The sequence below is a fragment of the Macrotis lagotis genome, chromosome 1 (assembly GCF_037893015.1).
Source record: "Macrotis lagotis isolate mMagLag1 chromosome 1, bilby.v1.9.chrom.fasta, whole genome shotgun sequence".
Classification (NCBI taxonomy): domain Eukaryota; kingdom Metazoa; phylum Chordata; class Mammalia; order Peramelemorphia; family Peramelidae; genus Macrotis; species Macrotis lagotis.
The window spans coordinates 330,207,269-330,219,696 of NC_133658.1; the positions used below are offsets into that span (position 1 = coordinate 330,207,269).

The following is a 12,428-nucleotide window of genomic DNA, read 5'->3' on the forward strand; positions in this document are numbered from 1 at the left end:
GGGTCAGAGATTCATATACTACCTAGGTGGCTCTGAACAAACCACTTAACTTCTCTAAATCTCTCCTCAATTTTTATCTGTAAAATCAGATAATAAGTGTACTTACTACCTCACAAGTTGTTGTGAGAAAAGTGCTTTGGAAATATTATTAATTAATAGTCCTTGATTTGAATCTTCCTAGCTGTGACACTCAACTTCCCAAATTAGAAAATGGGAATAACAATTCTCTTCTCTATGCAGTTCATTCATAAAGTTGTTGTAAGGATCAGATGAGATAACACTGATACTCCCCCCCACATGCACACACACACACACACACACACACACACACACACACACATACACACACAAAATTTCATCTTCCTAGGAGGAAAACATCTCATCTTACAAATTCCTTCTCATCAAGGTATTAGTGAACTTGAGAAAATCACCTAACTCTATTGGCCTCAATTTTCTTATGCATAAGATGATCCTTATAATACTTCTATACCTACCTTATAGGGTTTTGTGAAGAAATTGCTTTGTAAAATGAAAAGCACTGTAAAATTATTGTTATTGTTGTTGTTGTCATAAAGACCCTTTATGAAAACCCAGAAATGGAAGAGCTCAATGAAAAGGCATAAAGATCAAAATTTATGTAGCTAAAAATAAAAAGGAAACTGGTCATGGGGGGGAGGGGGAGGGAATCTTTGTAGCAATCTTTTATAATAAAGGTCTCATTTCCAAGACATGTAAAGAAACTGATTCAAGTTTCTAAGAGTAAGAGTCATTCCCCAATTAACAAATAGCTAAAGGACATTAAAAAGATAGGTATATAAGGAAGAAATCCAAGCTATGAATAACATATTGGAAAAAAATTCATGTCAACAATAGAGTAATGTACATCAAAAAAAGTCTGAGGTCCTACCCCATTCGTCAGACTGAGAAAGCTGACTAAAAAAGGAAAATGATAAATGTTGAAGAGGTTGTTTGGAAACAGACTTGTTAATGAACAATTAGTGGAACTATGGAAATGGTACAGTAATTCTAGATATCAAGCTTGGAATTGTGCCCTAAAAGTCACTAAATAGTACATACTCTTTAAATTACTCCTACCAGGCATAGACTGCAAAAAGATCAAAGACAAAAAGGAAAGGATCACATGTATGAAAATATTTATAGCTGTACTTATTTTGTTGCAAGGAATTGGAAACAAAGAGCATATTTATTCATCATTTAGGAAACAGGAGAACCAATTATAGATATGAAAGCAATGAAATACTATTGTTATAAGAAATAATGAAACAGTTTAAGAGAAATCTGGGAAGACTTGTATGAGCAGAGTTAATTGAGTGTAAAGAAAACAATTATAAAATAACAAATAACACTAAAAACACACACATTTGAAAGGCCAAAAAGCTCTAATCAATGCAATGACCAACTACAATTCCAAAGAATTGATCAGTCCTAATCACTTCCTGACAAGGAAGTGATGGATGAACTCAGGATGCAGAATTAAAAAAAAATATATATATATTATATATATATATATATATATATAAAATATAGATAGATAGATAGATATAGATATACCTTTTGTGGGGATTTGTTATGCTGTATATTTGTTGCAATAGCTTTGGGGGGTTTTTTCCCTTCTTTTAGTGGCAGGAGAAGTGAGAGAGAAAAAATTCGATTTTTGTTAGTAGCTAGGAAAAGAATTTGAACCATAATGGTGTTTAAAGAACTATGAACAACATTGGTAAATCAAGGAAGTTTAGAGGTAAAATGTCATTCACCCCACATTAAACAGAAAAGTGAAAGGGGCAAGGCACATGTGATATGTATACACCTGTTTCTAGGGTCAAAAAGGAAGTGAAGGTGGTACAGGTCCAAGTTAGCAGGAGGCAAACAGGAAGCAACTTTGAAAAGATCATTTTATTCCCATGACATCATGGGACATTCAGGATCAGGGAAGAAGGGTTACTGTCAGAGAAATACAGGTCAGTTTTCCCTTCTGCCTATCCATTGGCACGATCACCAACACACAAACAGTCCCACAGAAATCCACAATGCAAATACCTAGGCTGGACCTGGGGGCCATGAAGAGATCCTATCTCCACCACTTTCCTCAGCAACTCTCTCCCAGACCTGAGGCCAATGGCATTTCCCTGGATCCTGAGCTCATGGAATAGTCTTTCCCTAGGTGATCAAATTTTCTTAGTGACTTATTTGAAGAGGACAGAAGAAATCAGTGCTTTAGAGAATCAAATTAGGATCTGGTGGTTCCAGAAAGTCAGCCAATATTGCGGAATGTCTATCAGGAAACAAAAGCTCTAGAAGACTAACCAAGAAATCCTACACTCTGTAATGCTAGCTAAGAGTGTAGTGAACCAGAACATTTGGGAAAACCAACTAAGGACCCAACACTCTGGAACATGAAACCAAGAATTCAATTCCAGATCAAAAAGCAGGAAACACACATAGATAGCCTTCTGGAATGCCTGCTTCTCTCACAGCTCAGTAGATGGCCTCTTCGCCTTCTGCTTGTCCACTTGGTCTGGGTCAGGCACACGGAATGAGACATAGGGGCATGTTTTGACATTGAGACAAACAAGCTTCTGCAATGTAGCTGTCTTGACAATGTTGAAGCCAGTCTCTCCACCAAATGTACTTGGTTTCCAGTACTCAGGAGAGCATATGGGGTTCCCCAGGAGCCCTTTGAGAGAGAAGGGGGCCCCGATCTCCACCATGCTCTCCCCAAAGATAGAGTTGGGCAGAGCTTTCTCTATAAGTAAGCCTGGGAAGAACTCCAAAGCATCAATGTCTCCATAGAGCTTCTCCAATTCTGCTGAATTCTGCTTCTCTCCTACAAAAGGGAAAAAGGAAACAAACCAGATCAGTTCCTACCCCACCCTGGAAATACTTAAATGTAACACTCTGAAGTGACTTTCCTTATTCACCCATAGAAGAAATGTATATCAGAAAGAACAAACAAGTTGGGATCAGACAATCTGGTGGAGTAGTGAATAAAGTGTCAGACTAGGAGTCAGTCATGAATTCAAATTCTACCTTGGATGCATAGTAACTGTAGGAATCTGAGAAAGTCACTTAACCACTCTCAGCCTATTTCCTCACCTGCATAGTGCAAATAATCATAATGGCATCTATCTCACAGAATTGTGTCAGGGAATCAAGCAAGATGATATGTTTCAAGCATTTTGTAAACCTTAAAGTGCTCTGTAAGGGTAAAATATATCATCATTGTCACCATTGTCATCTTAGATTTGTCACTTCTGGGCCATGTAATATTGGGCAGGGCATTCAATAGAGAGAGATAGCATGCCATAGTAGCAACAGTTTGGGTGTTTGAGTCAGGAATATCTGAGTTCAAATTCTGCTTCAGACATTCACTAACTGTGACTCTAGGCAATTCATTTAAACTCTATGTGTCTTAGTTTCCTCATCATTGGACTCAATGTCATCTGAGGACTCATCAAGCTTTAATCCAATGATTCTTTGGGCCCATGCTCTATATATGAGATTTAATTTCTTCTTTAGCATAGGAATATTAGAATAAGACTGGTACCAAAGGTCTAATTAGGGCATGGGGTTTTCAGTAGAAATTCATACCCTGATGGGGCAGCTAAGTGGCACAGTGGATAGAGTACCAGCCCTGGAGTCAGGAGTTCCCGAGTTCAAATGCGGCCTCAGATATTTACTAATTACCTAGTTGTGTGGCCTTGGGCAAGCTACTTAACCCTGTTTGCCTTTTAAAAACATTAAATAAAAAGAGAAATACATACCATGAGCAGCAGATAAATTGAACTAAGAAATGGTTGTTTTCAGGAAAGATTAAAATCAACATTACATAGGAAGCTCTTCAAATCCACCATTTAACAAGTCTAGCACTAGTTAGAAATCAAATATCTACCAATGAATTTGACTCTGTCTACTGTAAAGAGAATTAGAACTTGCCAGGTACTCAGACACAGAAGAGAAAGCAAAGAGAAAAAGATGACAAGGACAGTAATAATATGTGTTACATATAGCCCAGTCAAGGAACAACAAAGTTGAGTTGGGCTCAGAATCCAATCCACTGGCCCATTCCAATTTCAGGATATTCATTAAATGACTGCATAAAATTATACAAAATGCTTAAATTCTCAAGCATCCAAGTCCCCAGGGCCATGACTTGATTCAAGGAGAAGCCAAGAACTAAAAGTTAGGATCATAGAAGGTAAAGGGATATGAAAGTTTTGGGGAAAGTATAAAACATCATACAAATATTGACTACCCCCCCCCATAGGGCTCAAGTACTATTCCTGATGACCATGTGGAAATTTAGAATGATCCACAGCTAACACTTCACAGGGTTAAGGTCTATCATTGACTGCTGATACAGAGCTCCATGTGCCCATTTAAAAGAAAGACAACTTGGAACTATTTAGAGGCTTAGGAAAGGGGTACCTGGGATGGAGCCTCCTTCTTTTTTATATTTTATTTCCTTAGGTACCTATAGAGGCTTGTAAGAACTCCAAAGAACCTGGAAACCTACAGCCATAGCAGCAGAGATGGTTTATCTACAGAAGCAGTTTCTGACAACAAAAAGTCAAAGTTAGAATAGCACCAAAACTGGAATCTGCATCAGAGAGATTAAGTTTGATTGACTGATGTGAATAAGTTCAACGTGAGGGGAAAATAACATGGCTGATTAGCACAAACTATTCTAGATCCCAACGGGACTTGAATATTAACATCTCACATGAGTTTCTGAATTCTGTTCTGGTTATTATGCCTTGGATGCTATGTTCCCTGTTTGCCATGTATGCTATGATAAGCATGACTTGTTAGCTCTCCTAATTTCAATGCACGTTTTTACTTTCAGTATCTATACTTTTATTCTCCCTTTTTTTGGGGGGAAGGGGAATCCTAGGCCACAGTCTAAAACAATTTTGTCTCTGAATTAGCTAGGATGAATGTGATGAGCCTTCTGAATATGAGAGTGGAAAGCCCATTATTCTGAGTAGCAGTCAGGCTTCCTTAGCAAAGTCTCTGGCACACAAGCAGATGGTTAGATTATAGAATGGGAAAACCAGGTACCCTGAGCTTCTTTGACTCCTAGAAGCAGTTGCCTATAGCCTCCATGCTAGACAAAAGTAGTAGTAGAAGTAGAAGAGGTGGTGGTAGTAGTAGTAGTAGTAGTAGTAGTAGTAATAATAGTAGTAGTAGTAAGTAGTAGTAAGTAGTAGTAGTAGTAGTAGTAGTAATAGTAATAATAGTAGTAGCAGTAGTAGTAGTAGTAGAAATAGTAATAGTAGTAGTAATAATGGTAGTAGTAGTAGTAGTAGTAGTAATAGTGATAGTAGTAGTAGTAGTAGTAATAGTAATAATAGTAGTAGCAATAGTAATAGTAGTAATAGTGGTAGTAGTGGTAGTAGTAGTAATAGTAATAGTAGTAATAGTAGTAGTAGCAGTAGTAGTAATAGTAGTAGTAGTAATGGTAATAATAGTAGTAGTAGTAGTAGTAGTAGTAGTAATAGTAGTCGCAGTAGTAGTAGTAAGAGTAGTAGTAGTAGTAGCAGTAGTAATAATGGTAGTAGTAATAGTAGTAGTAGTAATAGTGGTAGTGGTAGTAGTAGTAGTAGTGGTAGTGGTAGTGGTAGTAGCAGTAATAGTAGCAGTAATAGTGGTAATAGTAGTGGTAGTACTAATAGTAATAGTAGTAGTAGCAATAGTAATGGTAGTAGTAGCAGTAGTAGTAGTAGTAATAGTGGTAGTAGTAATAGCAGTAGTAGTAGTGGTAGTAATAATAGTAGTAGTAGTAATAGTGGTAGTAGTAATGGTAGTAGTAGTATAGAGGTGGTGGTGTTGGTGGTAGTGGCGGTAGAAGCAATAATAGTAGTAATAGTAATATGCCTCCTCTAAAGTCTTCCTTTTGAGGTTTCATTGTATTAAAGGTGACCCTGGGGATTCACAGGCCAAGCATCTAAAGTATTTGTAGGACCTACACAAAATTGAAAAGATTTCACTCATGTTCCCAAAAATAAGACCATCAATCCATTGTCTAAGTGTCCCTCAGTACAGATAATCAAAATATTGCCACAGAAACTCAGGAAGATCATTTACTATATACTAAAGGATAAAGACACCTCCCAAGCAAGAAGGGATACCTGAAATATTATGATTACCAGTATTAAAACTATTATAATTCATTCTTATTCCTAAAGTCTCTCACTTCCCCAATCTGTCCCAATGCTCAGCACACAACATAAGGTTACTCTCTTCCTAGACAAGAAACATAGTGTCAGAGGTTGGAGGATGCCTAGATGGGGGCCACTGACCTGTGAGCTCCTGGAAGGAGGTGTAGGGTTTCAAACCAAACCGTTTTCGATATTCATTGAATGACTGCAGTCTCAGCTCCCGTGAATCCTTAATGGTGCTCACAGCCACATGTAACACATGGTGGTTGATGTTCCTGACCCCACCAATCTGGGGAAGATGAGACACAATCTTGTCAAGTCCAAAGAATAGGAGCTGTGTCCAAATTTTAAAAAAGAAATCTATAATTTTTGATTCATTAAAAATAAGGGTTAGGGAGTTAGGAACCAATTGTGGCTATTTATTCCTTTGTAATAGGAGTACTCATTAGATCTGGAACTGGATGAACCTTTAAAATCATCTGGTCTGATTTCAGCAGATAGTTAAGACATTGGATAGCATGCCAGGTCTAGAATCAGGAATACCTGAGTTCGAATCTGCCCTCAGACACTTGCTAACTGTATGATACCAGGCAAGTTACTTAACCCTGTTTGCCTCACCAGTCCCTCATCTGTAAAATGAACTGGAGAAGAAAATGTCAAACCACGCCAAGTGTTTTTGCCAATAAAACCCCAAAGGGTGTCAAAAAGAGTCAAGCATGACTGAAACAAATGAACAACAGCCTGACCTCTTCCTTCCCTTTCTACACATGGGGAAACTGAGATCCTGAAACATTAAGGGACATGCCCAAACCAGATGAAAATAATTGAGTTAGGACTGAAAAACCTGAGTTTTCTGACTCTTTTTCCACTTTACACTCTGTAAAGGAATAAATTCATCAGGTGAAAAATGTCAGTAGATTTTCTACAAAAAATTATTTTTCCTTGTTTTTTAAAACCATAGATGAATGGGAGAATATCACCTTTTACCTGTACCATTAGGAAGCATAATTATTGGGATGACAAAGTCAGAAGCCAGAAGTCAGAAACCACCAGCTATATCCATCTACTGGCAGCATATTAACTAGATGAAACAGTCAGGAATCAATAAAGGCAGCTATGTGGCACAGCAGACAGAGCACTAGGTCTGGAGTCAAGCAGATCTGAGTTCAAATCTGCCTCAAATACTTCCTAGCTATGTGACTCTGGGCAAGTGACTTAATCCTGTTTGCCTCAGTTTCCTCATCTGCAAAATGAGCTAGAGGAACAAATGGCAAACCATGCCAGTATCTTTGTCCCAAAAAAACTCCAAATGTGGTCACAAAGAGTTAGACATAACTGCACAAGAACAATAAATGCCATGGGAAGGGATGTGAAAATCCAAGCCTTTCGGAAGATCATGTATTTGGATCTGAAAGGGACCCAAAAGATCATCTAATTCAGACTTTTCATTTTTACAGATGAGAAAAATTGAGTCTCAGCAGGAGGTGGCTTGCCTAGAATCACACAAATTATAAGTAATAAAGTTGGGAATTAATAATAGCTTATTATTATTATGACAACAATAATAATTATAATAATTGGCATTTATATGGTACCTTAAGGTAAGGTATATCAAATCTTAAGGCACAAATTAATTTCATTTCATCCACACAACAACTCTGGGAGATAAGTGCTATTAGGATCCCTGTTTTAGAGTTGGGGAAATTGAGGCAGATAGAAGTTAAGTGACTTGTTCAAGGTTTCACAACTAGTCAGTATCTGAGACTAGATTTGAACACAAATCTTCCAGAGTCCACATCCAGTGGTCTATTCACTGCACTACCAAATTGACCACATATTTCATTAGTATTCTAGTAATTTTTAATGCTGCAATTTGGGGAATTTCTAGGGGTGAAAGATAGAATTTATTTTTGGACCAATATACTGCTTTGGGGTCTGGTCACATTCATAGAGGTTATCTCTGCTTATCTCACAAGCAACTGGTAAATCCTAAAGTCATATAAAAAGCAAGCTTAACTTTATGATTCATTTTATAGATGGGAAACTGAGGTTCAGAGAGGACAAATCCAAGGACTCAATCCAGGCTTTAAAGGATGATAAAGGCATTTAAGAGGTGACTCCACCCAAAGGTCTTCCTTTGACAGACAAGGCTCTGGGTGCCTGAGAGTGACCTGCTCAAGGGCACATAAGTCATAAACCAGGATCTGAACCCAAATTCAACATCTTTTCTCCATTACCATTTTTCAGGGCATAGCTACATATTTTTATTTCCTTTCACAGGATTTCATTTCAGTAATATCTTGTTTATTTAGAGACAAATTCATACCACCATTGCACTACAAACTGATGAGACCTGCTATGGGAATGTTGCAATCCCCACAGAACAGTCCTCTCTGTCCTTCCCAAACCTTTTTACATACTAGACCAGGGATTGTTTTGGGATAAAGAACTTCCAGTGAGGAGGCATCTAGGTGCTGTGGTAGATAGAGCACCAGTCTTGCAGTCAGGAGGGTCTGAGTATAAATCTGACTTTCAGACATTTAAATAAATGCCTAAATTGCCTCAAATAAATAAATTTTTAAAAGGGGGAAGCTAGGTGGCTTAATGGGTAGAGTACTGGCCTTGGAGTCATGAGGACCTTAGTTCAAATGAGAACTCAGACACCTAGTTGTGTGACCTTGGGCAAGTCACTGCCTTGTAAAAACAAAAACAAAAAAACCTCCCAATGAGAAAATCCCCTCTACCAACAGAGATCTTCTGAACCTTCTCTGCAACTCAGTATTGTCTGGGTGTCAGATAAGACTTGAACCCAGGTCTAACAGACTCCAGAAGGCAGAGCCCGTCCACTACAGCACAGTGGCTGTCCTGCTGGAGCCTTAAACTGGAAATTTGAATTTACAGGAGCCTAGGTGTTGCATCTGCAGTTATCATATGCTGCCACCTGGTGGCGAGTCTTCCCACAAACAGTAAGTAGTAAACCAACAATTAATTATAGTTACCATCTTTATAGTGATGTATGGTTTGCAGAAGTTTTTTACATATATGTTAACTCATTTTAGCTGCACAACAATTCTGTAATTTAAGTGCTATGGATTAACACCACTTTAGAGAGGAAATTGAGGCTGATCTGGGTTGAGTGACTTGCCCAGCATCACATAGGTAGCCAGAGGCAATGTTTGAACTCCTCTCTTCCCCAATCTATCACCTGCTGTACAGCCCGGCTGTCACTAACCAGCTCTAGTAAAGTAGTGAATAGATTGATAGACTTGGGATCAGAAATTACTGAATTTGACTCCTGCCTCAGACACTTAATAGCTATGTGACCTTCAGTAAGTCACTTAACCTCTCAGTATCAGTTTTATCATCTGTAAAAAGAGGGTTATAAATTTATTGTTCAGTCATCTCCCAACTCTTCATGACTCCATTTGGAATTTCCTTGGCAAAGTTACTGGGGGGTTGTCATTTCTTTCTCCAACTCATTTTATAGATGAAGAAACTGAGGCAAATAGGGTTAAGTGACTTGCTTAAGGTCACACAATTAGTATCTAAGGCCAGATTAGAATTTATGAAGATAAATCTTCCTGACTTCAGGCCTGGCACATTATTCACTGTGCCACCTCATTGCCCTCAATGATAAATAGCACCCACCTAATGGGTGTTGTATGCATAAAATGAAATAACACAGGACAAGTGTTCTGCAAACCTTTAAGTATTATGTAATTGAGAGATGTTATGATTTTATTACAATATGACTGGCATTGTGCACAGGAAAAACTAGAACCAAAGAATGAAAGAGTATCTACTCCTGAGTACCTGAATAAAATAACTGTTTTCTGGGTCAATTATGTTTAGAAAGCAACAACTCTAACTCAATGAAACACTGAAACAACTGGTACTTGTACCCTGAATGGTACCTTCTTATGACAGAGTCAGGATCCAAACCCAAGCTGCCTGAACCCACTGCTGTTGCTCTTTTCATCAACACCTTGTTTTGGTTAGGATGGAGTTGGAACAGGTGAGTAGAAATGAAGATCAATGCCGACCTGGGACCTACCTGGCCTGCTCTTTGTCGGGAGAAGGCATCCACCAGGGCTTCCACACCATAGTCCAAAAGCATGGAGGTGTTGAACACAAACTGCTCATAGCTGTATTCCTGATGTCCCAACATAAAGGAGTCAGGCATGAGCGGGTGCCAGTGGTAGAGATGGTTAAACTCCACAGAGATGTGATTTTGATACTGAAACTGGACTCCAAAAAGCAGTTCGGGGTCAAACTTCAATTTCAAGAAGTAGCCACTGAGGTGCTGTACATAGTCCTCTATGACAATCTTGATGGTCTCCCCTGGAGGGATTAATCAGGACAGAAGGGTCAGAGGAGAGAGACAACAGGCATGGTTTCTTCCTTTTTGGAACTAAGGTCATGCATGAGACAGTGTTTATAAAGATACTGAGCAATGTCACACAGAGAGTACCAGATTCTTTTGGGAGGGGGCAGGGGAATCAAACAACCTGAGCTCATGGCCTCTACTTATAACCCCTGGGAGCTTGGATAAATTCCTCGACAGTTGGGTCTCAATGTTCTTATCTATAAAATGAAAAGATTAGACTGGATGATCTCCAAAATCTCAAATCTATGGACCCATCTGGGATCTCAGGCACCATCACACAGGGAAAACCAACCTCTAACTCTGCAAAGCAAAGCACTTTTTAGCTGATAAGGAAGTTGAAGTGAATTGACTTATCTTTGATCATGTAGGTAGAATCTAAGAATGTCAAAGATGTACTGAATCTCATTTATTGAAAATGGGGTCGTGGATAGCCATAATTTTTGGAATTGCCCAAGTTAATATAGGAAATAAGTGGCATAGATGTATATTTGTTTAAAAAAAAGGGCTTTGTTTTTCATATTTTTAATTTTTTAGTAATGGGCCAGGGAAGCAGATGGAGAGAAAGAAAACATTGCTTAATTGAAAAAACAAATTTACAAATAAGTAACAGGATTCAAACCCAGGTCCCCTGATTGATTCCAAAGTCTGGCATTCTTTCCATGTCACTACACTGACTACTTAATATCTATTCACTCTTTCAGCCAAACACAGAAGAAATGCTTAGAGCCCCCAGAATGGGGTCAAGAGTTTTTTTTTTAATTTTATTTATTTAAGGCAATGGGGTTAAGCTATGTGCCTAAGGTCACAGAGTTGGGCAATTATCAAGTGTCTGAGGTCAAATTTGAACTCAGGTCCTCCTGACTCCAGTGCCAGTGCTCTATACATTGTGCCACCTAGCTGCCTCTATGAATCTTAATCATAAGTTGTTCTCTATCCAGTTTGCTAAATGACCTTTAGCTAATTAATAGAGGTCTCTGATAGGGGTACTCCTAGCAACGAAATAAGACTGACTACCTTGATACATAGAGATTCTAGCTTGAGGGAATAAAAGATAGGAAGGGTGTGAGGAAGATAGACATGGTTGTAGGACCACTAGAGATCACTCAACCTTTGCTTGTCCATTTATCTTAACATCTCTTCCTCTTCCTGGATTTTTCCTTTTCCTCCTCCAAATCATCCCTAGTAAATCATACTAATTCAAGTTGAGACAATTCCTCACCCTATAAACTTCTCCCTAGAGAAGGCTATCTTTTCAAAAGGACAGGAACTGGTGACTCAGAGAAAAAGAGGGGGGAAGAGAAGGTGACCAGAGTATGTCAGGGAGGGAACCTTCAGGCTGACTGAGCAGGAAATGATCAGGCAACAAGGGCTCCCAACCCAGGAATACTCAGGCTCTGAATCATCCCTGCCCTGACCAAAAAGAAGCAGGCAGGTGGGAAAGGTTCAAAAGAACTGTTAAATCAACCTTAGTTAGAGAGCCTCACACAGGCTGCTGCATAGCTTGGTAGAGAGAATGGAGTTCCTTGCCAGGGTCTTTCTCTCTCCCAGAAGGAGTGGTTTGTGGGAGACACAGAAGCCTCTTCCATCTGGAGCAGGGGATTTGGAAGTGTTATGAACTTTGAAGAGCTTATTAAATTTGAGGTTAAAACCTCAAGCTCAACAGCAGTGATTGATATCTTAAGGTTAATTTGGACCTGATGAGATTTTTTTTCTCATTTTCATCTTGGAAAGAACTTATTTCAAATGTCTAAAGTGTTACTTTGTACATCATGGACATTCAATGCTTCACAAATTTTAATGAACAAATTATTGGTTTTATTCTTCAATCATAAAAAAGTTAATTTAAAACTTATGCTACTAAT

At 38.6% G+C, this 12,428-nt stretch overlaps 1 protein-coding gene across 2 annotated transcripts in view; it reads right to left on the reverse strand.

Moving 5' to 3' along the window:
* Nucleotides 1-264: 264 nt before the first annotated feature.
* The window catches only part of PTGS1 (prostaglandin-endoperoxide synthase 1), a 59,406-nt gene continuing 47,242 nt past the window's right edge, over nucleotides 265-12,428 (reverse strand). For both annotated transcript variants that reach the window (XM_074211642.1, XM_074211641.1), the window contains 3 exons: nucleotides 10,234-10,520; nucleotides 6,321-6,468; nucleotides 265-2,845 (listed from right to left, as the gene is read on the reverse strand). In XM_074211642.1, the coding sequence (XP_074067743.1) occupies nucleotides 2,490-2,845; nucleotides 6,321-6,468; nucleotides 10,234-10,520 (791 nt within the window). In that variant the 3' untranslated portion in view covers nucleotides 265-2,489. The remainder of the gene's footprint in view (nucleotides 2,846-6,320; nucleotides 6,469-10,233; nucleotides 10,521-12,428) is intronic.